The sequence below is a fragment of the Colletotrichum higginsianum genome, chromosome 8 (assembly GCF_001672515.1).
Source record: "Colletotrichum higginsianum IMI 349063 chromosome 8, whole genome shotgun sequence".
Taxonomy (NCBI): domain Eukaryota; kingdom Fungi; phylum Ascomycota; class Sordariomycetes; order Glomerellales; family Glomerellaceae; genus Colletotrichum; species Colletotrichum higginsianum.
Genome location: NC_030960.1, coordinates 3,706,973 through 3,730,741, shown reverse-complemented (window position 1 = coordinate 3,730,741; position 23,769 = coordinate 3,706,973). Strand labels below are relative to the sequence as shown.

The 23,769-nt window shown below is 52.8% G+C and overlaps 7 protein-coding genes across 7 annotated transcripts; 5 read left to right on the top strand and 2 right to left on the bottom strand.

Annotated features, from left to right (window-relative positions):
- Positions 1-605: 605 nt before the first annotated feature.
- On the bottom strand, positions 606-4,803 carry CH63R_12086 (Ankyrin repeat protein; the record flags this gene model as incomplete). Its single annotated transcript, XM_018307060.1, has 4 exons — positions 606-689; positions 745-2,849; positions 2,937-4,577; positions 4,629-4,803. 4 exons carry the CDS (start codon positions 4,801-4,803, stop codon positions 606-608), a joined length of 4,005 nt encoding a protein of 1,334 aa, XP_018153901.1.
- Positions 4,804-5,338: 535 nt separating this feature from the next.
- On the top strand, positions 5,339-6,372 carry CH63R_12085 (uncharacterized protein; the record flags this gene model as incomplete). The annotated part of the gene is made up of 2 exons (XM_018307059.1): positions 5,339-5,341; positions 5,422-6,372. 2 exons carry the CDS (start codon positions 5,339-5,341, stop codon positions 6,370-6,372), a joined length of 954 nt encoding a protein of 317 aa, XP_018153900.1.
- A 1,203-nt stretch (positions 6,373-7,575) lies between these two features.
- CH63R_12084 (Oxidoreductase) lies at positions 7,576-8,665 on the top strand (the record flags this gene model as incomplete). The annotated part of the gene is made up of 3 exons (XM_018307058.1): positions 7,576-7,613; positions 7,693-7,922; positions 8,037-8,665. The coding sequence occupies 3 exons, from the start codon at positions 7,576-7,578 to the stop codon at positions 8,663-8,665; spliced, it is 897 nt and encodes a 298-aa protein (XP_018153899.1).
- A 786-nt stretch (positions 8,666-9,451) lies between these two features.
- Positions 9,452-10,750, top strand: CH63R_12083 (ankyrin-2 ankyrin; the record flags this gene model as incomplete). The annotated part of the gene is given in 2 exon segments (XM_018307057.1): positions 9,452-10,221; positions 10,237-10,750. 2 exon segments carry the CDS (start codon positions 9,452-9,454, stop codon positions 10,748-10,750), a joined length of 1,284 nt encoding a protein of 427 aa, XP_018153898.1.
- Positions 10,751-10,826: 76 nt separating this feature from the next.
- CH63R_12082 (ankyrin-2 ankyrin) lies at positions 10,827-16,382 on the top strand (the record flags this gene model as incomplete). The annotated part of the gene is made up of 1 exon (XM_018307056.1): positions 10,827-16,382. One exon carries the CDS (start codon positions 10,827-10,829, stop codon positions 16,380-16,382), a length of 5,556 nt encoding a protein of 1,851 aa, XP_018153897.1.
- A 2,134-nt stretch (positions 16,383-18,516) lies between these two features.
- Positions 18,517-19,392, bottom strand: CH63R_12081 (Tricarboxylate transport mitochondrial; the record flags this gene model as incomplete). The annotated part of the gene is made up of 1 exon (XM_018307055.1): positions 18,517-19,392. The coding sequence occupies one exon, from the start codon at positions 19,390-19,392 to the stop codon at positions 18,517-18,519; it is 876 nt and encodes a 291-aa protein (XP_018153896.1).
- Positions 19,393-20,232: 840 nt separating this feature from the next.
- CH63R_12080 (Pfs domain-containing protein) lies at positions 20,233-21,639 on the top strand (the record flags this gene model as incomplete). The annotated part of the gene is made up of 2 exons (XM_018307054.1): positions 20,233-21,319; positions 21,431-21,639. The coding sequence occupies 2 exons, from the start codon at positions 20,233-20,235 to the stop codon at positions 21,637-21,639; spliced, it is 1,296 nt and encodes a 431-aa protein (XP_018153895.1).
- Between the last annotated feature and the right edge of the window lie 2,130 nt (positions 21,640-23,769).

The following is a 23,769-nucleotide window of genomic DNA, read 5'->3' as shown; positions in this document are numbered from 1 at the left end:
CTATAAGCGACTTATGAGATTTACATGATTAGTACCCAACCCAAACCTTGTCATTCTATTAATTATGCAAACAGGTCGTATTTACAAGTGGGATTGACTCTAAGTAGCAAGCTCTTTGGTCACTCAATTCCGAGAAGTCACCTTACATGTGCCATGTCTATACTGAACACAGCTAGAAAACAACTAATTGGAATCAAACGTAGAAGATCAATATGTTGGCTAGATATTGCCTTATTGCCCTGGTTTCCTGTTGTCACCAGTTTTGTACCGCGTTAAACTGCTCCAGTTGCTATTCAGGCTATTACTCCACGAAGCATTTACTGTAGTAAGCTTGTTGTAAATATTGGTTTTTGTTTCCCATCCTGAGACGTACGTATTTTAGGAATTCAAGGTAAGCTTTCATGGTCTTTGATTCTTTAATAGGCTCGCATGGAGTAATCTATTGAAAGCACACACACATGAACCTGTTGCACATCGTATCATTTTTGACGCCTTCTAAGCACCCCAAAAAACGTCAAGAGGAGGGAGGCGGGACATCATACCACTTGGGAAAGTGGTGACCCATCTCAGAACTACTATGAATGCTTGCAACACTTTTCTACATTCTACCCTTTTTTGTGTACCATTGAGAAGTCGAACTGTGTGAAATGGATCGGGGCAATGACAGGCAGAGTCCTGAGAGCATCTCTCTGCAGTTCTCAAGCGTATGTCTTGCAATAGATTCATAATTTTGGCAACGCATACCGGGCCCAAAGTAAGTAAAAATTGACTGTCCGTTTCGATGATAGACGTATCGCTTCCAGCGATGCGGACGACTTCTTCACGCAATCTCTCCGCCACGGATCGAAAGCAACTCCAGTGTTCTGTTGAGATTTCGCTCAAAGCTTCGATGGCCCCACCAACAATTTCGTTGCGCCGATGTTTGCGCAACCGATGGGCCCTTCCGTATGGGCTCTGGTGCAATCCAGTGTACTCCCTTTCTGTCAAGCAACTGGTGTATTCGAGGAGGTCGCATCGACCATGCAAGCAGCAGTGATTAACGAAGTGCCTTATATTGGTATCCGGGGTGGTCGGAGTGAAGCATAGATCTGCGACCCAGTGGGTGATGAAACGATCTTGAGCTGCCAAAGCCCCCTCATCGAGCTCCCTTACGGCACGCGAGAGAGAGGTTGCCGAGCTCGCTCGATAAATGACTTGTAATGCAAAGCGAGCGAGCGGGCGAGCACGAAAGAACTCTACAAGAGCCGGACATTGAGGTTGAAACCCAAAAGTTTTCGATATGGAAGCAAGTAGAATTTCCAAGATGTCTGTTTTGACTTGAGTGTTCAATTCGACGCCTGAGGGTGTTCTCTGTGCTTGATGAGGAACCCCCAAGTATGAGTATGACGTTGTGACGACCGCCATCTCAGCGGCCTCCGGATCGATAGAGAGATGTCCGCTCTTCTCTTGATCTCTGAAGAACTTCTTCACCGTTTCGTGTGCGAGCTCTATAGTAGAAGCGCCAAGGTAGGCGGCTTTGCCACAGGCACGGACTGATGTCGAACGGTCATCTGCGCGGTGGATTTCTACAAGAGGACCGCATTGCTGGTAGACAAGACGACAAAAACGTTCCCAATTGTTCCCAATTTGGATCCTTTTGTTGGCAATACCTTCCCTCGAAACATCAAGTTTGGTGCCACTTGACCAGAGGCCTTGATCCAGGATTGCAATCGCCTCCCGAAGCTCGTCGAGCTGCAAAGGTGCCCATCGTTGTGATCCAACGATCCACGTCAGCATTGACTTGCTGTAAGATGGGCGCTTTGGGTTCTTGGATATCTGAGACTGCTGCATCGAGCGAAAGTGAAGGTACAGTTCCTCCAAGTCCACCGGCAGAGATTCGAGGGCCGCCCTGAGGTCAGAGATTGTAAAGCAGTCTTCGCTTTGAAGATGCATGTAAAGGTCTTTGAGAACGAGAACCACCCAAAGGGTGACCCCCGAAGCTTTCAGAACCAAGTACTTCCTCATGTTCTCAATTTCGACCTCGACTTCTGATGGGAGGACAATTGGATCTGGAGCCCTGTGGGAAGCTGTTGGAGGTTGGTCGGCGTTGTAGCTGCTCCAGTCCGGGTTTGCCATGATTTTGCTCCAAGCTGATTGTATATTGAAGATGCCATTATCTACAATCTTGGAGATATCCCCTTGATTGTTGGCCTGAACAGAAATGTGATGGAAATTCCGGAACCCCTTTGCGATGTCAACTTCTGGCCTACTGAGGAAGATCATCCGCATTCGCCCTGAAGACAAGTCCACAAGTTGACGGAATACCGATGTAATGTTCGCTCTTGCATCTTGATGATTGCTGTCATTTTCCGATTCGTCGAAAGCGTCGATGACTGCTACCGTATTTGGTATTGAAGACGAACCAGAGAGTAGCAAGAGGACATTTGGCAGAATATCCAGAGGCCAGGTGACCAAACCGTCGCATTCCACGACCAACTTTCGGTAGATGGCTTTCATGGCATCGAAGGCTTCCATATTGTTCGCAATCAGCTCGAAAATCAAAGTCCGGAGCATCGAGTCGTGCTGCGTTCCACCAGGAATGCCTCTAGCTGAATAAAACCATCCACACACCGACCAAGGTTTGGCATCTAGGCTCCCTGTGGTATCATGGCGAAGGCGCTGTAAGATTGTCTTGGCAAGAACAGACTTTCCACTTCCTGCCTTGCCAGATATCCAAAGAAGACCACCGTCATGCCGCCACTTCATGTACTCATCGTTGACCCACAACCACTGATTCGTGTCTGCTAGGGAATCGACAATCTGATACCGTCGCTGATGCATGCTTTTAAATTGGAGGCTTCTAAGACACTCTAGAAAACAACTGTTAGGGCCGATTTTCATCAAATCCATCGATGCGTTCGATATCTTGCGGGATCATGTTACACACTTTCACTCACCTCTGTATTCTGTTAACTCATCAACCCAGTCATCCGAAGATGAATCCCAGTCCCCGTTCGTATCATTGGTAGGTTCTGATATGGTTTTGACACAAATCAGTATTCTAAGACCATGGCCGAGATTTCGGAGTAGCTGGATAAGTGGTCGGAAATCTGATGGCTGGAGGAGCTCCACGGAATCGAGCACAAGGATTGCGTTGTCGTTGCGATCGTAGATGACTTGAAGAACAGACTCCATCAAGTTACTAAGCATAGGGAGGTGCCGTTTAGAAAGAGTCTCAGCCTTTTTAAGCCAGTCATTGGCATTGTCTCCTTCCCAAGTGCTCGCTTCGGCGTTTTGAGGATGCAATGTAGGCGAGGCCCGTGGTGTCAATGATTCGGGACCAAAAGTCAGACAAAATGTTTGTATCAGCTCTCTCCGAGACTTGTAAGAAAGCGAAGAGAGAAATGCGGCTATTGCGGACTCTGATCCGCATACCGAAACAATGAGTTGGGTAACAATGCCCCAGAGAGCTTTTGCGAGCAGATCATGTGGCTCAGTCGTAGGCGGTCCAGTTGATCCAGACGGAAACAGGGAAGCGAAGGAGAAGTAGACTTTGGGAAAGACTCGGCCACCAAACAAAAACTTGTCAGACGCAATGTGAACACCTAGGAAGCTTGGTGTCGCGATCGTTGCCGACACTGAGCCCCGTCGGTACCATAGCAGACGAGACTCCTGCCTCGAAACCAACCCGCGAGGTTTCAACCACAATATCGCCGCAGAACAGTGACTGAACCATGAAACGTCATCTGCAGATTTTTGAGACTTGCTGAAGCCCTGATGGATCCTGCAGAGTTTTCGACCAGTCTCAATAACTTTGGGAAGTATTTCTGCGAGGCCAAGCGCCATGGCGGTGGAGACAGGGCTTATGGCAAGCGTCCTTAGTCCTATACCGGATTCTTGAAGCCCACCTTGGGTTGCGGCGGCCAATCGGCTGTTGACTATCCATTTGATGTTCGGATGGCTTTTCGCAATCGAACTCGCGAGGTCCAGCAAGCTCGATATGCCGTTGCCAAATGCGTCGTTTACACAATGCTCCGAGCCAGCAATGAGCATGACAAGCTGTTGCATTGGCATGACCTGATGGATTTTACTGATTGATTCGATGAGCATGTCCCCCAATACGGCGAACCGAGACTTTTCTGTTTGGATGTTCTTGATCCTTCGGGAAAACAACCGTTGAACATGCGGCAGGACAGATTCTTCACAGCGGGGATTGATCAACAAGCCATAAACTAGCCCAGCGAGAACGTCGGTGGCAGTCTTCGGTTGTGTCTCCTCGCAAAAGAAGTGGGAGACGACGAAGCCTTGAAATGATGCGTTGGACTCGAATGCGTCTAGCATCTTAGCGGCCAGCAGTAGGTATCCAGACCCAGTTTCATCTCGCACCCACAGCAATTGACCAGAACCACCAGCCAGCCATGTTTTGAACTCTTTGTTTTCGACAAAAAATTCGACGAATGCCTCCGAGTACCAATTCGAGTTTGTAGTTTTGATCAACGATCGTTGGTTCTGTGGGTGGATGGCCGAAACGTGAGAGAGGAAGGAGTCGCTTGTCTGGAGGGTGAGTCTATCCGTCAGTTGATTCAGATCACGCAAGCCTGGAAATCAGAAGTCAGTCACTGTTTCTACGGATAACGCTGTGGCCTTACTGGTTGGGCAGTGATAGTTGATGTCACCGAGATGGAGCTTGTTGTTGTCACCGAAGCTAGACCCGACGATGGAAGGACCCAAAGAATGACCCGCATTCGACTTTCGCGCGTTTTCTTCTGGATCAGCCTTTTCCATGGCTTGTAGACCAATCCCCAGAAAACGTGCTGTATCCATCTTTGTGACAGATCAAGTACTTGAATAGTCATACGTTGGCTGATCAACAACGGAAACAAAACAAAGCACCAAACCACAAGAGGTTCGAAGGCAATGTAAGGTATGTTCAGATGCCCCTTAGCAATCTGATAATGGGGATTAAAGCAATGATTCCAAAGGAGTAGTTGGCAACCAGGGGAAAGAGGGGTAAGGCTGTGGCTAGCCTAAGTAGGATGCATGCATGATGAAGCTGGCAAGGTTGAGAGGCCGCCCGCGTCTTGCCTGTATTATGCCACTACACTCCAATAACCTATCACTTAGGCTAAAATGCTGATGAAACAGATCTTGGCAAGAAAACTGCAAGGCATTTCTCAAGCCTAAGGCTTATGGCTGACATCACGTGGTAGGGACACGTCATCAAAAGGAGTCAGTAAATGAGGCTGGGCACCCAGTAAAAGTTCTCAGATCCAAGAATCTATTGTTTATTCCTCGTCTTTTCTTGACTACCAGGTCCCACCCGTAGTGGCACTTGTTGCCAGGTCGACAGCTTGAAACTATGGTTAGAATAAAACCCCTTCCGAAGAAACGCTATTACTGTTCATCGGGGCTAACCATTGCCTCTGATTACGCAACTGCCAGGCCGAGACCCTAGGAGTGACGGCTGGAATCGTTGGCTTGATATCCACCGCCATAAGCTTTGTTCAGACAATCAGCAAGGCCCAAGAAAGCGTCAAAGAAGTACCGAATACTCTCCATCATGTATCTTCAGTCCTCGACGACATATCTCACACACTGGCCCTCGTTGGACGGGAGCCTCGCCTGCATACCGCTAGCGTCGAGGATCAGGTCAGGTCCATAACCCGCTGTTTGAAGGAATTAAATGAATTCTTCGAGAAGTTGCAAACCAAAGTTCAAAAGGGCAAAGTCAAGAGTTACATGCATGCCTTGACGACTGGAGACGCCGATGAAAATGAACTGGCCAAAAGGATTACTCGTCTAGACGGTGCCAGAGCCGAACTCCTGACTCGGATATCCGTCGTTCATGTGGGATTAACTGGCAACATTCATGACGGCTTCAAAGTCGCATTCAGGGCCCTCGAGGAAACAAATGCCAGCGTCAAACAAGCCCTCGGGCTAAACCTAGTTCTCGCGACGAGGCTGCAGAATAGAGAGCTTCTGCTGGCAGGTAGCACAAATCCAAGCCACGCAATTGACAACGTATACTGCTTGTGTCGACGTGTTGCTAACATGTCAAAAGGTCCCGACATTGTTGCTCTTGACCCCTCAGACGTTGTGGCCTTGAAGCTCGGCGGTATTGAAGACACAGGTGCCCAAACTCAAGGATCCCAGCAAGAGACACAGAAAAGACGAAACGACAACCCCAATTTGAACTGGGAAGACAACATCACATTGGATGAGCCGCGCATCTTTGTTGGAAACCTGGGCGTTAGTGAGCATTCAAAAACAAGTGTAGGCAATGTGAGATCGAATGTCACCCGCAGCACTTTTGGGAAAGGCCTACGACTCATGAATGGGCATGTTGGCGGGGAAGCAGCGAAGTCTTTCGCTGAGAGCTTCTTCAAAGACTGAGTGATATGGCATGGTGTTGCTGTCCTTTGCTGTCTCCACATAGATGTGGGCATGCGCTTCTTGGTGTGTGTTTGATTCCAACTTCTACTAGGTTGAGATACGAGCAGTTGCAGGTCACGACATGGAGCGGAGCAAGTTTACATATCTCACATACAAGTTTAGTTGGCGAAAAAAGAAGAAAAAGAAACCCCCTAAAACCTGAGTAAGTAATTACCGGAAATGCAACCATTGCAGAGAGAAACAAAAGCTGAATACCTTTTATACTAAATGTGCATCTGACAAGACAATGAGAAAGATGTCGACTTTGTGAATGATTTAATGGTATTTGAGAAGAAACTGAAAGAGTCGGCCCCGAAGCCTTCGAAACCAGACACTCGTTCCTGTTCTTAGACTAGACCTCTTAGTTGGCAGGTCCATCTGATCTACAGCTGAGTCGCTAGATTTTGCAGTGTGTCTGATTTCCCGTGGTGAACCAGAACGCGTCCTCGCTCGCGGAGGTCGTGTTTGCAGGCAAAAAGAAGCCCAAGCATAATCCTAATCGCAATGCACCGTCTCAATCTTGTGATCGAGAGCGATCTCGTCTTTTGAATGATGTGTAGGCGTGGCGGCGGGCGAGTAGAGCTGGAATCGAGGCTCAATGTTATCAAGATTCTAATCTCATGTTGCTACTAAGACCTGAACACATGCCCTACTTGGGAAAGGCACGTCCCCTAACGCTGCCACAGCCAATCTGAAAGCTGCCAAGTGGTTCTCGGCCCAAGAAAATGTGGGTGGGACTTTGCATCATAAGAAACAAATTAGCCCATGTGTGAAGCCACAGAAAGAATAAGTAATCATTCCGAGAAAGGGCTTGCAAGGTTTGCACTTGAATGAGCTTGAAGGTTACAAGCCTCGGCATGGCTTGATCCGGATAGTTCGGTCCTTTATCATTGCACTGTTGTTTGTAATCCAGCCCAGACAATCATTACCGGGGTCGGGGTTGATGTCGTAAAACCTCCGCGTATGAACCAAATAGGAACAAGCTGCCGGCGGCTTGTCAATTGAGTCTGGCGCAGCTAAATAGTGCACCATCTCGCATCTGATCGATCGTTTCTCTTTTCTCCTGTGCCTTCTACAGTGCTCGTTCGATTTACAATCTATCCACTGTTCAACTACCTTCTATCCAACCCAGTTCCTTGATACACATCGCATAGCTGCCGCATCATGACTGTCTCCACCAAGCGGTCTGTTCTGATAACAGGGTAAGAGAACATCCGGTTGTTTTGCAATCCATGCAAGCAAAAACTAGAAAGGTTTACTAATTTTGCCACCACGGCTTAGATGCTCCGAGGGCGGTTCGGGCAATGCTCTGGCTCTGGAGTTTGCAGCCAGGGGTCTTCGAGTGTTTGCTACTGCTCGGTCACTGAAGTCGCTAAACAGCCTTTCTGAGAAGGGCATTGAGACCTTCGCTCTTGACGTCACTTCTTCAGAGAGCATTGCTCTTTTGAAACAAGAGATCGCCAAAAGAACAGGCGGCAAGCTTGACATCTTATTCAACAATGCCGGCACGAGTGAGTGCTGCTTAGTTCCTGTCGCTTTGTTGATCTTCGCAGCATAGTTGCTCCCGGGTCGATTATAAAATCGGGATACTTTCATACGAACGTACTTTGCTAATGGATGTATAGTGTACGAGGCTCCGGCTATCGAATCTGATCCCCAACAAGTCAAGAAAATGTTCGATACCAATGTATTCGGACTCTTCGACGTTGTGGCAACCTTTGCGCCTCTTCTTATCGCTGCAGCATCCGGCTCCAACACCGAGCCGATCATTGTCAATGTGGCGTCCATTGTCGCACGCGTTCCTTTCCCATTTGCGTCCGCTTACAATGCATCAAAGGCAGCCGTTTCTTCCTATTCGGACACCCTCAGACTTGAACTCAGTCCACTGGGAGTGCGAGTCGTCACACTCTTTATGGGCGAGGTCTCTACACGTCTTATGTCGCAAGACAACATCAAGTTTGAGGAGGGGAGCCTCTACGCTGATGTCGAGCACAAGGTCAAGGAAAGATCGGCACACCATGCAAAGGCATCCGTGACCCCGGATGTGTTCGCAAAGCAGGTCGTGTCCAAGGTCTTAAGTGGCAGTAATGACAGCTACATCTGGAAAGGCACAAACGCCTTCTTGATCTGGCTCCTCGACGCATTTGGCCCCCGCAAGGTATTCGACTCGATCATGAAGGGCGCGGTAGGGCTCAGTGACAATACCTTGGTAAAAAGGATACAAGAGCGAGGACAGCGATTGGCGGCTTTGTAGAGAGAGGATAAGGCGACAGGTTAATCACACTGATTTTAAGCGTTTGTTGTTGCTTGATAGACCTTTGGCAAATATATCATCATTACTCTTCAGAGTCTGTGACAGGTGCCTGTTTTAGACTGGGAACAAAACTTGCCTGACTTCATGGGAGAGATCCATGTGTGGGGATGAGCTGATTAAGACTTTGAACATAATAGCCTTCTGTAAGTCTTCTGCCGAGTTTTGGAAGATACAAAGTCGATCAATCCAAATGTAGCCGACAACAAAGTGCTGAGCAACCCTTACAGCGTCCTTAAAGACTGGTTGTTCCAGGCTCAATGATGCGACGGTCGACAAGACAGGGTAAAAAGAAAAAGAAAAGAGAAACAACGTTAGAGATACTAGAACGGAATTGTTGGAACTGTGCAAAAGTGAGGGCCAGCAGCCCGCTCCTTCAGCCGCAACAAGGGGCTGCTTCGTATGCCACCTCAGTTGGCACGAAGTCAACCGGGTCCAATGACCGGCCGTCTCTGAATAAGCGATAAGACTGTACGCCCTTATGCAAGGTACTTTTTTCTTGGCCGGCATGTCTCAGCCAGCTGACATCTCGTCGCACAAGCGGGGGAAACACCACCACATCACACGTGCACCAGCGAGGACAGGAAGCGAGCACAACCTCACTCTACTCCTGATGTATCATAGGAGGTTGAAATTTTTCTGTTGCTTATGGTCGATCGGATCGCCAATCCTTGAGCCCATGCAACCCTGAGCTTGGGGTAGATAACCCAAGCCAACACTCTGGCGACGATGGAGACAAGGAGCTTAGCCGACAGTCTCGACGGCCTTCGAGCCACTGCCGATGCCACGTTTCGACTAGCATTCATGTTCGGTAAGGTCGAAATCAAGCTGCAGACTGAGATTCGAAGAGTCGCCAGCGAGATTCAGGGCATTGCTGGCGCACTGCACCAACTCTCGCTCCTAGCATCGATCCTCGAAGACGAATCGGGCTGCCACCGCACGTCTGAAGCAGTCCCATCACAGCTTACATCATGCCATCGGACGCTCGAAAACCTCGAAAGACGACTATTGATACGGAAGAACGATGCCCGCCCCAAGAGCGCAGGCCTAAAATGGCCTTTCACGACGGCCTGGACAACAGACCTGCTCAGAGAGCTGAGTGAACACAGAGATGTCATCACCCGGGGGCTGTCTGCAGAGTCGATGACGGATCTCACACAAGTCTTTTCCAACGAGAAGTACGTTATGGTAATCGACCAGGACGGCGCCATCTCCAAACACACCCAGGTTTCAGCCCTCGTTGCGGCTCAACCGGATGCCCTCGACGTTCTCGGGTTCTTCCTCAAATTTGACCAACGGGCCCTCCTCGACAACGTCTTGCAAGCTTCACACGCATTACACAGCTTTGGGTTCTTCAAAGACCTCGATTTCGAGGACTGGCTTGACGGGAAGCGGTCCAAGTTATGGATCACGGCGCCTGCGGGAGCAGGGAAGACTGTGTTTGCCGGCGCGATGGTACGTGAATCGATCCTGCGACGACACGACTACGCCGTGGTAGTGTACGTTTTTTGCAGCTTTGAAGACACGCGAACCTGTAGCCCGGTCAATGTTCTGAGCACCATCGCCGCCCAGGTCGGGCGGCAGAACGAGGCAGCTTTCAACCTATTGAGAACCTACTACCAGGAACTACATCAGGACAAGAGAAACATTCAAAGGTGCACAAGTGAGCACCTGAAATCCATTTTGGGGGAGATGTCCAAGTGCTTTGGGCATGTCATGATCATAGTTGATGGCGTGGATGAATGTGGTAGCGATAGCGCCGACGTTGTAGAGTCACTGGCTGCACTTGCCAGCCAAGACGGGGGTGCCCTGGGTCTGGCGATCGTCTCGAGAGAAACCGAGAGCATTCGAAATGTGTTACAGGAGGGTTTCCAAAAAGTCGACATCATCCATTCTGAAGACGAATTGCAACTGTTCACCGCGACGGAGTTGGAAAAACGGGTTGCCCGGGGCAATATCAAGTTCGACTATCCAGAAATGAAGGACGAGGCCATCCAGAAACTGTGCTTCGGCCCCGATACCACGTGAGTTTCAGGTTATTCCATATCAGATATACAACTGACATTAGAGCAGCTTCTGGCAGATACGCTGTCACATAGACTACATGTGCACGCTGAAGTCTTGCGACGCCATGCTGGAGTTTCTGCAAAGGATCCCTTATAGCCTCGAAGCTACCTACACAGCCATTTTGAAAGGCTTCAGCGAGAAGAATCCGGCATCCCAAAGCTTGATTCAGGCAGCTCTACTATTGGTTGCGTATTCGAACCCGCCACTTACTGTCCAAGAACTGTGTCAAGCGTTGTCGACAATAGACAGGGGCACCGGTGACCCTCGAGACAACGCTGAACGAACGTATCCGGAAGTCGATGAGACGGAGGTCCTCAACCAATGCGGTGGTTTTCTTCAGAAGTCAGCACTGACGGATCGTATCGAGTTCTCCCACTACACCATACGCGAGTTTCTCACCAGCATTGACCCATCCGATTCCGACCTCTCCAGGTTTTCCCTCAACGAGGTTAGAGTCAACCGGATGCTCACCTCGTGTGCTCTACGATTTGTATGTCTGGAAGACTTCTCACGATTTCCGGGGTTGTCTCTTTCCGAAGAAACCTTCATTCAGAATCGACATGCGCGGTTTCCTTTCTACAGGTTTGCTGCTTTGACCTGGCACAAACTAGCGGACAGTTTACAAGATGACGCGGAACTGTTGTCAGAGGCCATGGTGCTTTTCGACCCGACACAGACTCCGAACTTCAAGTCATGGGGCTTAGAAGTATGCCGCCACTACCTATTCCACGGCTCTTGGAGTGCATGGAGAGACGAGCGCGACGCGTCGGCTAGGATAGACGCAGAGGACAACGCCGGCTCCGTCTGTTCGGAAACCACGCAGATCGTCAACATATCAACCGACTCAGCATTCAACACCTCCGAAGGGGAGTCCTCCAAAAGCGAACCGGAGATGGTTGCAGGAAATCGAAGCATATGGAGGTGGAGGAGACACGCCCCCAGACGGGACTGGCACCGGGGTCACACGAGACGTCTCGCCCGGATCATTCGACGAGGAGACTTTACCCCCTTGCATATGGCCGCTCTGCTCGGGATCGAGGCCGTCTGCCAAGAGCTCATCAATCGCGGAGAGAACGTCAACCGACTAAGCAGAATAGGCACACCTCTGCACTGCGCCCTCGGCGGGCCGTTCCTCATCGCGTGCCACGACATGTCGAAGCAGAGACGGCCGGACGGTTGGTTGGAGCGGCTGTCCCGGAGAACCGCGGAGCTCCTCATCAGGTCGGGGGCAGACTGCGCGAGGTCCCTACCGAGCCAGATGTACTCCTGGGAAACGACTGGGGCCCTGTCTTTGAAAGCCGCCGAGTGGGCGGGCGACTGCGAGCTCTTCGGCCTCGTCGTACGAGGGGGAGCGCAGCTCCACGACAGCGACACGCTCGTATTCCGCACTCTCTGCCGCCGGTGGTCCAAGCATAAAGACCAGGACGCATTGTCGATGATTGTGTCCATCTTGGACCTGCTCAGCAGCATGGTCGCCAAGGGCGAAGGAGAGTCCGCCGCGTATCTGAGCGCGTTTCAAAAGTCCGTCTCGGAAACGACGGATATCGACGCCAACTTGGCCTGCTCCGGAGGCATCTCGGACGATATGATGATCAGTGAGATGTGGAAAGCCATCGAAGAAGACAACCTGAACGTGTTGAAGGAGAAAATGAACAACCCTCGATGCGCTGGGATCCTCCAGGGCGACGCAGTCACCGGTCTGCTCGAATCCGCGGTGGCGTTTTTGTCGATTACTTGCCTGGATTACCTGCTCACACGATATGCGGACAATGAAGGGCTCGACGACCGCAAAGCAACCATGGTACTGAACTGCATCACACACAGGTCGGGAGACGTTCTCGTGTGTCTGCTCAAGCACGGGTCCAAAACGACCCAAGCTGGCCATGAAGGCAACACAGTCTGGCACCTCGCCGCTCGGTTTCCCGGCATCCATGAGCTGCTGAAGTGTCTCCTCGCCCATGTAGACCCCGAAGAATGTGCGAAAGCCCTTCGCGCCGTCAACAAAGCTGGCCAGACCCCCCTTGCTGGGGCCCTGCTCTGCCAGTGTCACCAACAGGCGTCAGCCATCATCCGTCAGTTCTCGGGCGACACAAGCATCCTGCAGAGCATTAAGCCCCCCTTGAGCCGTATCGTAGCCAATATCAATCAAGTCGACGTGCTCAAGGAGTTGCACGCGAACAATATGATACAGATATCAACGATAGAGTCGCCGCTGAACCACCTGGAGCGCCAGGCAACCGTAAAAGTCGTTCGCGAGCTTCTGAACACATACGCCTATAAGCCGTCAGAGTCAGGCAGGACACCTCTCGAGAATTACATGATGGTAACCAAGCTGCGTGACTACAAGCAAGATGTCCTCGTTGCTCTGCTCCAAGCAGATCTGGCACAGCCAACTGAACAGACAACTCGCGGCATCTGGGAGTACGCCTGCAAGATCCTACGCGAGACGCTGAAGCAGTCTATAGGAACGAGTTACGTAGAATCTGTGAAACTTCTCAGAACACTGATCGAACATGGGTGCCTGGAGTCCTACGAGCAAAAGACGGGGTTGTCCGGGCTGAAGGAGATCGGCCTGCTGTTCGGGATGGAGAAGCTGCCCTCCAACCACGACAACGTCTCCGCCACCGAGGACATCTTCATCTTGGTGTTCGACTCCACGACCCAGCCGACTTTCTTCCAGAGCAGCAATCTGGACGTCATCGTCCTGAAATGGGCCATGTACTACGACTCCATGTTCCTCTTCGACCGTCTCCTCCTGGCCGGGGTCGACGTCCGCAAGAGGGGGACGCACGAGAGCAACGCGCTGGAATTCCTGTGTTCCAACGGCAGCGGGCCGAACGGCTACAGGATGCTCGTCAAGCTCATCGAAAGAGCCGACAAGGCGGACCTCGACCAGTTGACGCCCTCTGGAGAGGGTCTGGGCTTGCTGCATCGACTCGGGCTGGTCGACGGCCACACCAGCAAATCCTTCGGCTGCCCGTCCTTCCGCTCCCTGGCGCCGACGGCGAACACGCCATACCCGCCGCCCAAGGGCTACTCTGTGCTCGGAACCGTAGGCTTCGCGCAGGCAAGACGGCCGCTGGAGAACGCAAAGTTCAGCCTGGTCCAGCGGCTGCTGGAGGAGCAGGTCGACTGCCACGTTCCCAGCCGATCAAAGCGCGCCTCGCCCCTCGGCATGCACATCAGCGCCGGCTACATCGATACAGCCAGGCTGATCCTCCGTCATGGGGGCCACACAAGCCTTCGTGAAGCGGACTTGTACGGGTGGACGCCTGTCGCGTGGGCGTGTGCCCACGGATACACCGAGTTGCTGGGAGACATGGCAGGGGCCGGCTGCCCGGAGCCGATCTGGGACTTCAAGGCGCAGGTATCTCTGACGATCTGGGGGACGCCGGTCCAGCTGTTCAAGGACTTCAGCGCTCTGCACCTCGCCGCGATGGCTTCGCCGGAGACGGTCACGTTCCTGCTGGACGGCGGCTTTGCCACCGACCTCGACGTTACTGCCGCGGACCTGTCGACCCCGTTGCACTTGGCAACCTACTTTAGCCTGAGCGACACGATCCGGCTGCTGGTGTCTCGAGGGTCCGACATCAATGCCCAGACTGCCGTGGGGATTACGCCTCTGCACATATCCGTGATGCACCAAAATGAGCCGATAGCCGCCCTTCTCCTCGAGCTCGGCGCGCGCCACCTGAAGACGAAGAAAGGGGAGACGCCGCTGGATATTGCCATGAACAAGAACAAGAAGAGCCTCATGGACCTCATCAGCAAGAGCCTCAGGAGAATTCCGGCGGACCAACTGACGACGACGACGACGACTGGTGATACGGACCGAGTCCAGAGACACCTTATGGCCGCGATGGCGAAAGCAATGGAGGACGCCATCGAGAAGCGGAACCACGCGGCATGCGAGAGGCTTCTTAAGGACGGGTGCCCGCCCGACATCAAGATGCGGTCCTGCCACACCTGCACGGCTCTCGTGTTCGCGCTCTCGCGCAAGACGGTCTCGACGGCCATCATCGACACCCTCATCGCCAAGGGCGCGAGCTTCCGTGGCGCGTCGTGTGCCCGGGAGGGGATCCGGGTTTCCTCTGGCCGCGGCGTCCGGTTCTTCGAAGACGAGAGCAGCGAGGCGAGCTTCTACGAGAGCTGTTCGACATCGTCAGACAGCGAGGACGAAGAGGAGCCGACGCAGCGCTGGCCGATTCAGGGCTCGACGTGTCTCGACTTTCTCATGTGGGAAAACGGTCTCTCGGAGAAGGTGTCGGAGTGGCTCGGCCTGATCCCGGACAAGGACATGATCTGGCTGCTAGACAACTCGTCCGCCGTCCAGGTCGCCATCGACGCCAACTCCCCCGAGACCCTGGAGGCCTTGTTTTCTCGCGTGTCGGAACTCGGGACCGTAGACGGGCGCGACTTCATCCAGGAGCTCGTGAACGAATACCCAACCCGCCGGACGGGATACCGCGAGAACTCGCCGCTGCACGACGCGGCGGAAGAGAGGAGGACCAAGATAGCCAGGCTGCTCCTCAAGCACGGCGCCGACGTCGACCGCCAGAACCAGGCCCAGGAAACCCCTCTGCACATCGCGGTCAAGGAGGCAGGCCGGGCGATGGTCGGCCTCCTCCTCGACCACGGCGCCTCCCTGCACATCCGCGAGAAGGGCGGCCACACGCCGCTCGAGCTCGCCATCAGCGACGCCGGCCCGGAGACGGTCCAGCTGCTCCTCGACAGGGGCGCGCGCGTCGAGCGCAACCTCGCGTCGGACTCCAACTTCATGTGCGAGTCGACGCGGATGGCCGTGTCGATGCTCCGGGCCGGCGTCCGGCTGGACCAGGTCGGCAGCTTCGGCATCCCGATCTGGACGCCCGCGCTGTTCAGTGTCAAGCTGGCGACGTACGTCCTCAACTCGGACTGCGGCGGGGGCCTGGTGGCCGGCGCGACGGGGCGGGTCATGTGGAAGCTCGTGTGGTACGTCCACGTCATCGACGAAGGGAGACCGATGCACAGGTCGTTGCGGCTGCTGTACCGCCGGCTGGGCGTTCGGGCGATGCGGCAGATCGTCGAGTTGGAGGGGGATGAGCGGGACGAGCCGTTCAGTCTCTTGTGCTTCTGTGCGTACTACGGGCTCGCTGAGGAGGTGAAGGTGCTGGTGCGGATGGGCTGTGATATCGAGTTCGAGGGCTCCGTGGTCGGGACGGCACTCATGGCTGCGGCGCATGAGGGACGGATGGGCATCGTCAAGCTGCTCGTCCTCGCAGGGGCCAGGGTACAGTATGAGAGGGATGGTGTCTGGCAGAGCGCTGTTGCGGCTGCTGTAAACTTCCCCGACGTACTGAGCTGGCTCCTCGTTGGGAGGTACTCGGAACAGGCAAAGATCGAGCAGCCTTCGTCTTGCTGGGACAGAGATCTCCAGGATGTAGTCTGTCCTTGGAGTGGATACTGGAAAGGCGTGTTTCCACTAGAAGGCAAGTATGCGAGATGCTGGGGAGACTCTATGCTGCTGTGGCTCTCGCGACTGGAGAAAGCAAAGAGAAATTGCAGGGGCAAGGTGGTGATATCCCATCTGAGAGATATAAGTAGCCAAGGTTGATGATCCTGGAGTTGGATCCTGATAAGTTCCCGGTGTGGTAAGAAGGTTGGTCTAGCACTCGGTTATACTGCCTCTCGGATCGGTGGGTTCTCCATATGTGTCTAGAAATACAGTTCTTATGCCTTGAAAGGAAGTGACTAGAAATACTGAAGCCTTAAGTTGCCTGGAGGATGAGTTTTACACAGCAATATCTGAACCTCAGTAGTAGACAGCTATCTTAACTTGGAGATACACGGGCATCCCAAACAACCGAAACCGCCCGATGTCCCCCGATACAACCATGACAACCCATATCCCGTAGAAATGACGACCACCATGCCAGTGTGTCTAATAGACTATGTCCAGTGCATGTGGACATGTCTGCTGGTGCGCTCCACTTGCGAGAAGAATACCAAGACCAGGTTCTTCGGGACGGATACCTCGGCCGCCGTCGTTGCACGGCGCGACATGCTCGGCAGCCCACAGAGTACCCGCTTCAGCGGCTTTATAATAGCCTTTTGTGGTGAGCCGGGATCCCGTCAGTGGGACGTGGTTAACAGTCCTGTCCTTGGTCTTTTGGAGACTGTCAAAATGAACAGAAAAGACCGCATTGCTGGTGACAATGGTTGTGGTCAAAACTAGTCAACTCTCTCCCAAGAGCGATGTTCCAGAGGGGTATCAATTCGAGTGAATAAAGCCGTGTCTGTCTTGACACGAGAAGGCAAACATCGTGATAGATCCTTCAACTGGTAGTCTTGGGCAACGTCGGCGCTAACCATCGCTCGTATTTCCGTCAAATATTCTAACAATGAGACCTCATGATTCTTGAGGGGGTTGGTCTCTAAGAAAGGGTATTGGTTTGTGCACTCGTTCGGACTCCGTCGCTATTCCTCTGTAACCCGCCGCAGACTTCTAGGAACACTGGAACGCAACATCAGTACTGGCCGCCGTCTCGTCCCGAGAGTGCATTGCCGACTTACGCATCCCTCAAATCCACCGTCGCCGCAAGGGGTGTCTTCGGATATGAAGCAGTCTCCGCGCCATATATGCCTATCACCTCCTTCTTGGCCGCTGCAGCAAAACGTGTTCCGCTCCTATTTGGACAAGCATATGCTCAGTGTTTGGTCGTTGTGAGATTCAATGTGTCGGCACACTGGCGAAATTTCAGTGCGGAAACTTACCGGGTACAACGCCTTGCAGCTCAGGTGGTTAGCCGGCTTCCCGTAGGAGGTGCACCACCACGCATCGGCCGAGCCCAGGAACAGAGCGCAAGCAGAGAAAAGGACCGAAGTCAGCTTCATGGTAGACGGATGGTGGTCGGTGGTTTGAGATTGTAAATGAGATCCTCGACTTCCTTCAGTGCATTTTACCATGGAGAGCAGCAACGGTAGCTGATTTATACGTTTGTATAACCCAGCAGTCGCCCATCTCATGACTCGGGCTAGCCATCAAAAGGTCGTCAATGACTCCTAATCCCAGCAGGCTGTTCAAGGGTTAACTCACTTTACGGAACCAGGTCATTTACTGCTCACAGCACAACCTTTAGAGGAAGTCCAACAGCTCTTTGCAGTGATGTAGCTTACGCAGTTTATTAGTCGCTGCTGCAGGACGTTATTATAAGCTCCTGTAACTTGTACGCATGGCTGTCAACGATATGGTAGCTGGTAGGACAAAGAGGTGGGGATGTTTCGTTGGCTTGTTACTGACTTGGGCGATAACAACGTGGAGCTTAGTATCTCAAAAGATCGGGTATACGGCACCAAGACTAGTGAACTCTGTCTTATTAAGATGTCGGACTGGCCGACATTTTGTTAATGAACGATCTGTGACAAGCAATATCGTTAACAGACCGTTTTATGGGCCCCCTGCCGTCAATAACGATCCTTGCCTGACTAAGAGTGCCAACCCCATTATTCCGAAGATGTAATCGAGCCTCTACACTCATTGTCCCGTTTGCATGAGTAAGGTGTCGATAATGGCACTCATTGTGCTATCTAATGCCGATATGGCTGTTGTGATTCTTATAACGGCAACCCTTCTCTATTTCTTTCTAAAGTCTAACCCACCTACTAATGCTTTTGCAAAGGGATCACTTATCTGGTTCTTCACTCCACATGATATAGATTCCTCCAGAAGTCTACTTTATCAAGCGTCATCATCTACCCGTAAGAAGCTTCAACCCCTTCATCGCCTGCTCATTAGCCATGAACAAGATGCCGCCCGCCAGCACTGTCCTGCCCAGCCGCATGACGGTGCCCCTCCAGAGGCCCCTGACCCCGTCTTCGGCCATGATGGCCCGGAAAGACTCCATGGTGCCGACGGCATTGGCCCGCTGCGCCTTCGTCTTGACGGTATCGAACGGCTGCGTCGCCAGCGTGGTCACCGTGCCGGCGAGGGCGCCGTTGGCGAAGCTCATGACGGGGCCCTCGGGGCTGACGCCGCGCGTCCGCTCAAAGTCCTTGATGATGCTGTAGCTGCCGAGCCGGAAGCCCGTGGTGCCGATCTGCTTCAGCGTCGTGGTCACGTAGCCCCGCCACAGGGCCTTCAGGACGCCCTGCTCGCGCGTGAGGGTCGCGATGCAGTCGAGGGCGCCCCGGAACCTCCGCGTCGTCTTGGCGTCGTCGATGAGCGCCGTCTTGACGCGCTCGCTCGGCGTCACGATGACGGTGCTGCTCACGACGCCGGCCACCATGCCGGACGCGATGCTCTGCGCGGGGCCCAGGGTGCGCGTCTCCTTGTCCTCCAAGACGGAGCGGATGCTGTCGAAGGCGACGAAGCGGACGGCGTCCTTGCCGATGGAGCCGACGATCATGGTGCTGCAGCCCTTGTACAGCGCCGGCAGGCCCTCGTCGCGCGCGACGCGCAGGACGATGGCGAACGGGTTCCGCGTGCCCTTCTGGTGCCCGTAGAGCTGCACCCGCGTTTTGGCGAACTCGAAGGGGTATGTGCAGGCGGCCTCGACGCCGCCGGCGATGCCCCCGGCGCCGAGGGAGAGTAACGGCGAAGTCTTTCCGTCCGACTGGGCGACCATGTTCAAGGTAAGTTTCTTTTTGCAATGCAGGAGGTTGTGCCGTCTATAAGTAAGTACCGAGGTCTTGGGTTTTCAAAAGATATAAGCGCCAAGAGAGAAATAAAGAGGAAGTTAATAGCCGCGGAAGTGACAACAAACTGACGTCGGCCCGCGATGATCTGCCGGGGTCCAGTTCGGGTAAATCCCGGCTTTCCTGATGCAGGTACCAACTAACTATGAGAAGAGTAGGGTTTTGAACAGACGTACTGTTGACAATCTGCCCTGTCAAAGTTTATTTATTACAAGTCTAAGTATTTGGCAGCATATTGAAGCGTTAGATAAACAGACAGACAGCATATCGCGCTTATGAGGACATACTTCCAGCGTATTCACGGGCAAACGAACCAGATTAAGCCACACAAAGCAGGGGATCTTCCAATTAACTTCAACACAGCTTCGTCCATCTTCCGTCAAGTCCAAGTGACGGCTGCAAGCTGTGATGTGCCTTGTTCCATGGTTATGAGTCCGGCTCCGCCCCCTATTCTAAGATGCGAAAACCGATGAGCCTATAGGAAGCCCTTGAAGACAACGCATGGCCCTCACCAGCTCGCCATGTGCCAATCAACTCAGGCAATATAATGCAGGCGAGAGGCGCGGGGGCCGTTACCATCCACTCCAACGCCCCGCCATGCAACATGTCAGATGTGTGTGGCAGGGCCTGCTGCCAGGGCAGATTTGTGGACGCGTCTTGAGGGAAAACAGCATCCCCAGAGGCATCTCACAGACCCAACTTTCCTCTGACATCACATTCGAGCATAGTTCCGCCAACTTCGAAGCCCTTTTCACCTGGTCATCATCACGATGGCTACCGATCCACGGCCTCGGCGCCGCGAGGACTTTCGCATCGCCGTGCTATGTGCGCTACAGCTCGAATACAATGCTGCTACGTTGGCTTTCGACGAGTTCTTTGATGAGGAGGGCGACAAGTTCGGGAGAGCGCGAGGAGACCCCAATACATACACCACCGGCCGCATCGGAAAGTACAACGTCGTCATGGCTTTGCTTCCCAGCATGGGAACAACTACTTCAGCAGCCGCCATGGCCAGCTTTCGTTCAAGCTACACGGAGCTCAAGCTTGCCATCTTGGTTGGCATTTGCGGCGGCGTGCCTAGCCCGGGAACCGAGAGGGAGATTCTGCTCGGGGATGTCATCATCAGCAAGACGGTGGTTCAGTACGACTTTGGCCGGCAGCTCCCTCACCAGTTCAAACCCAAAGACACTCTCGATGATAACCTCGGCCGACCCAAAAAAGACATCCGCTCGCTTCTGAGCAAGCTCGAGACGGAACGGGCATCCGATTTCCTCCAGCGCCGCACAAACGAGATCCTTACCCAAATCCAACAGGCAGCTGCACAGGCTGGCCGTAAACGGACTCGATACCCTTACCCTGGAGCAGCTCAAGACAGACTCTTCAGTCCGGACTATCTGCACAGACATCACGATGACGCAGATTGCGGTTGCGACGATACCTGGGTTTGCGACATGGCCCCGGATGCATCATGCATCGAACTCGAATGCGATGTTGCCCAACTGGTGCCTAGGGAGCGGCTCGAGGTGAAGAAGCAGCACGACCGCGAAGGCGACGCCGCAAAAGCCCAGGAACCAGACATATTCATCGGCCGTGTCGGATCAGGCAACACCGTCATGAAGTCTGGCGCACACCGCGACAGCATCGCCCAGAAACACGACCTCATCGCCTTCGAGATGGAGGCCGCCGGGGCCTGGGACGAGGTCCCCTGCGTCGTCGTCAAGGGGGTTTGTGACTACGCCGACAGCCACAAGAACAAGAAGTGGCAGACGTTTGCGGCTGCGACGGCGGCCTCCACGATGAAGGCCCTTCTCGAGCAGTACATCCAAACCGATTCGCCAGAGGGTCCTAGAACAGAGTGTATGTAAACAAGCTCTATTGCATTGACTTCTTTTCCACAATATCCAGCCCAAATTACATTCAGCAATCAATGGCGTCGTCTTGGCATCGAATTCTGCTAACATTCTTCAGTCACAACCCAGCGCAACAATGAGATTCTGCTCTGGATCTCCAAAGAGCCCTACGAACAGCACCACACACAGACCAATAGTGAGGTGTTGGAGGGCACAGGAAAATGGCTTCTCGAGGATGAAGTCTTCCAGAAATGGAGGAACGAAAACGTCTCATCCATTTTGTGGCTGCACGGCATCCCAGGCTCTGGCAAGAGCAAGCTGACGTAGGTCCAGAACAACTCAAGAGGCTACCTGGTCTGACTTTGCAAACATAGGTCTATCGTTGTCGAGGACGCTCGGCAAACTCCCCAAAAGGCTCTGGTGTACTTTTACTGTTCCCGAAATCCGGCTGAGCCAGGTCGTGCAGAACCTGCCAGCATCGCGGCTAGTCTTGCGAGACAGCTTGCGAGGCCTCAGCCAGGTGGAGAGATCCTCGAAGCTGCAATAAAGGCGTAAGTCAAAGCACCCACTTTTGGGCCACCCCCACATATGGGCCACCCAAAAATGCCTCATCACCAACCTCCTCCTTCATCCTCCTCCAACTTCAAACTATCACATCTTTTTCCAACCTTATGCAAATGGCCTCATCTTTTTAGGGCACCTTATTCTAGGCATTATGAGCCAGTATACAGAAAATGAAGTCAATCAAGCGCTTGAGGCCATTTCGAACGGTCAGAGTGTCAGGAAGGCTGCCCAGCAGTATGGTGTGCCAAGGTCTACCCTTCAGCATCGTCTTCAAGGCACCCAGGCAAGGGCAGCAGCATTTTCTGACCTGCAGAGGCTCACAGTGAGCCAGGAGGCCAAGTTGGCTGAATGGGTGCGAATCCAGCATGCCCTTGGGCTTCCTCCAACCCATCAACAAGTGAAGCATTTTGCAGAAAGAATCCTTCATGCCATAGGGGATACCCAACCTATAGGGAGAGGCTGGGTCCAGGCCTTTATAAGGAGGAATCCATCAGTCAAGGTCAAGAGAAGTTGCCCTATTGATTCAAGACGTGTTAATGGGGCATCTACTGAGGTCATCAGGGACTGGTTCAAGCATCTCGCCATACCAGAGATCATCAGCATCAAACCAGCCAACAGATATAACATGGATGAGACTGGTATCCTTGAGGGCCAGGGATCTAATGGGCTGGTGCTGGGGATGTCTGAGGCGAAGTCTATCCGCAAGAAACAGCCTGGATCAAGGGCATGGGTGTCTATTATTGAATGCATCTCTGCCCTAGGCCACAGACTTCATCCCCTTATTATATATAAGGGTAAGACAGTCCAGCAGCAGTGGTTTCCTCTAGATCTTAGCCCTTATGAAGGCTGGCAATTCACAGCAACTGAAAATGGCTGGACAACAGATGCTACTGCAGTTGAATGGCTGCAGAAGGTGTTTATCCCTCAGACTGTCCCTCAGGGCAAGGGGGATAAGGAGGAGGCTAGACTATTGATCCTGGATGGGCATGGGAGCCACACAACGACTGACTTTATGTGGTTGTGCTATATAAACAACATCCATCTATTGTTCTTACCGCCACACACCTCCCATGTCCTCCAGCCACTTGATCAAGCAGTCTTCAGCCCTCTTAAGGCAGCCTATAGGAAGGAGCTTGGATACCTTAGTCTATGGAATGACTCTACTATTGTAGGCAAGAGGAACTTCCTAGGCTGTTATTATAAGGCTGCCCTTGCAGGTATGACGATGCAGAACATCAGAAGTGGTTGGAAATGGACAGGGTTATGGCCTGTCTCTATGGCGAAGCCTCTGATGAGCTCCCTCCTACTCCCAACAACACCAAAGCCATCAGCATCGTCAGATCAGGTCAGCAAAGGGCAGTCTAGGGGCAAGGAAGCTGAAGGATGGGCATCTGCGTCGTCTGCAGTGGCATGGTCGACGCCAAGGAAGATGAAGGATCTGTCTGGCCAACTGAAGCTATTCACAGAGTTGGATAATGATGCGCATACCCAACGCCTCCTTTTCATGAAGGTGAAAAAAGGCTTCAGCGAGCAGGCCTATGAGCTGGCCACTGCCCAGCATAAGCTGGAGCTTCTGCAGGCCCAAGTTACCAACACTGCAGTAAGGAAAAGGAAGGCAGTTCAGATCAACCCAAACACTAAGTTCGCCAACATCAAAGACATCCAGAAGGCTCAGGTTGAGGCTGGCGATAAAGAGGATATCACAGATGAGTCCAGCGAGGCTGATTTACCTAGTGAGGCTGAAAGCTGTATTGTGGTGGCATCTAGGTGCAGTCAATAGTTAATTGAACATACTGGTGTCGATGGGAATACCCTCATTTTTGGGTGGCCCATATGTGGGGGTGGCCCAAAAGTGGGTGCTTTGACTTACAACAAAGTCGAAAACACAGCCTT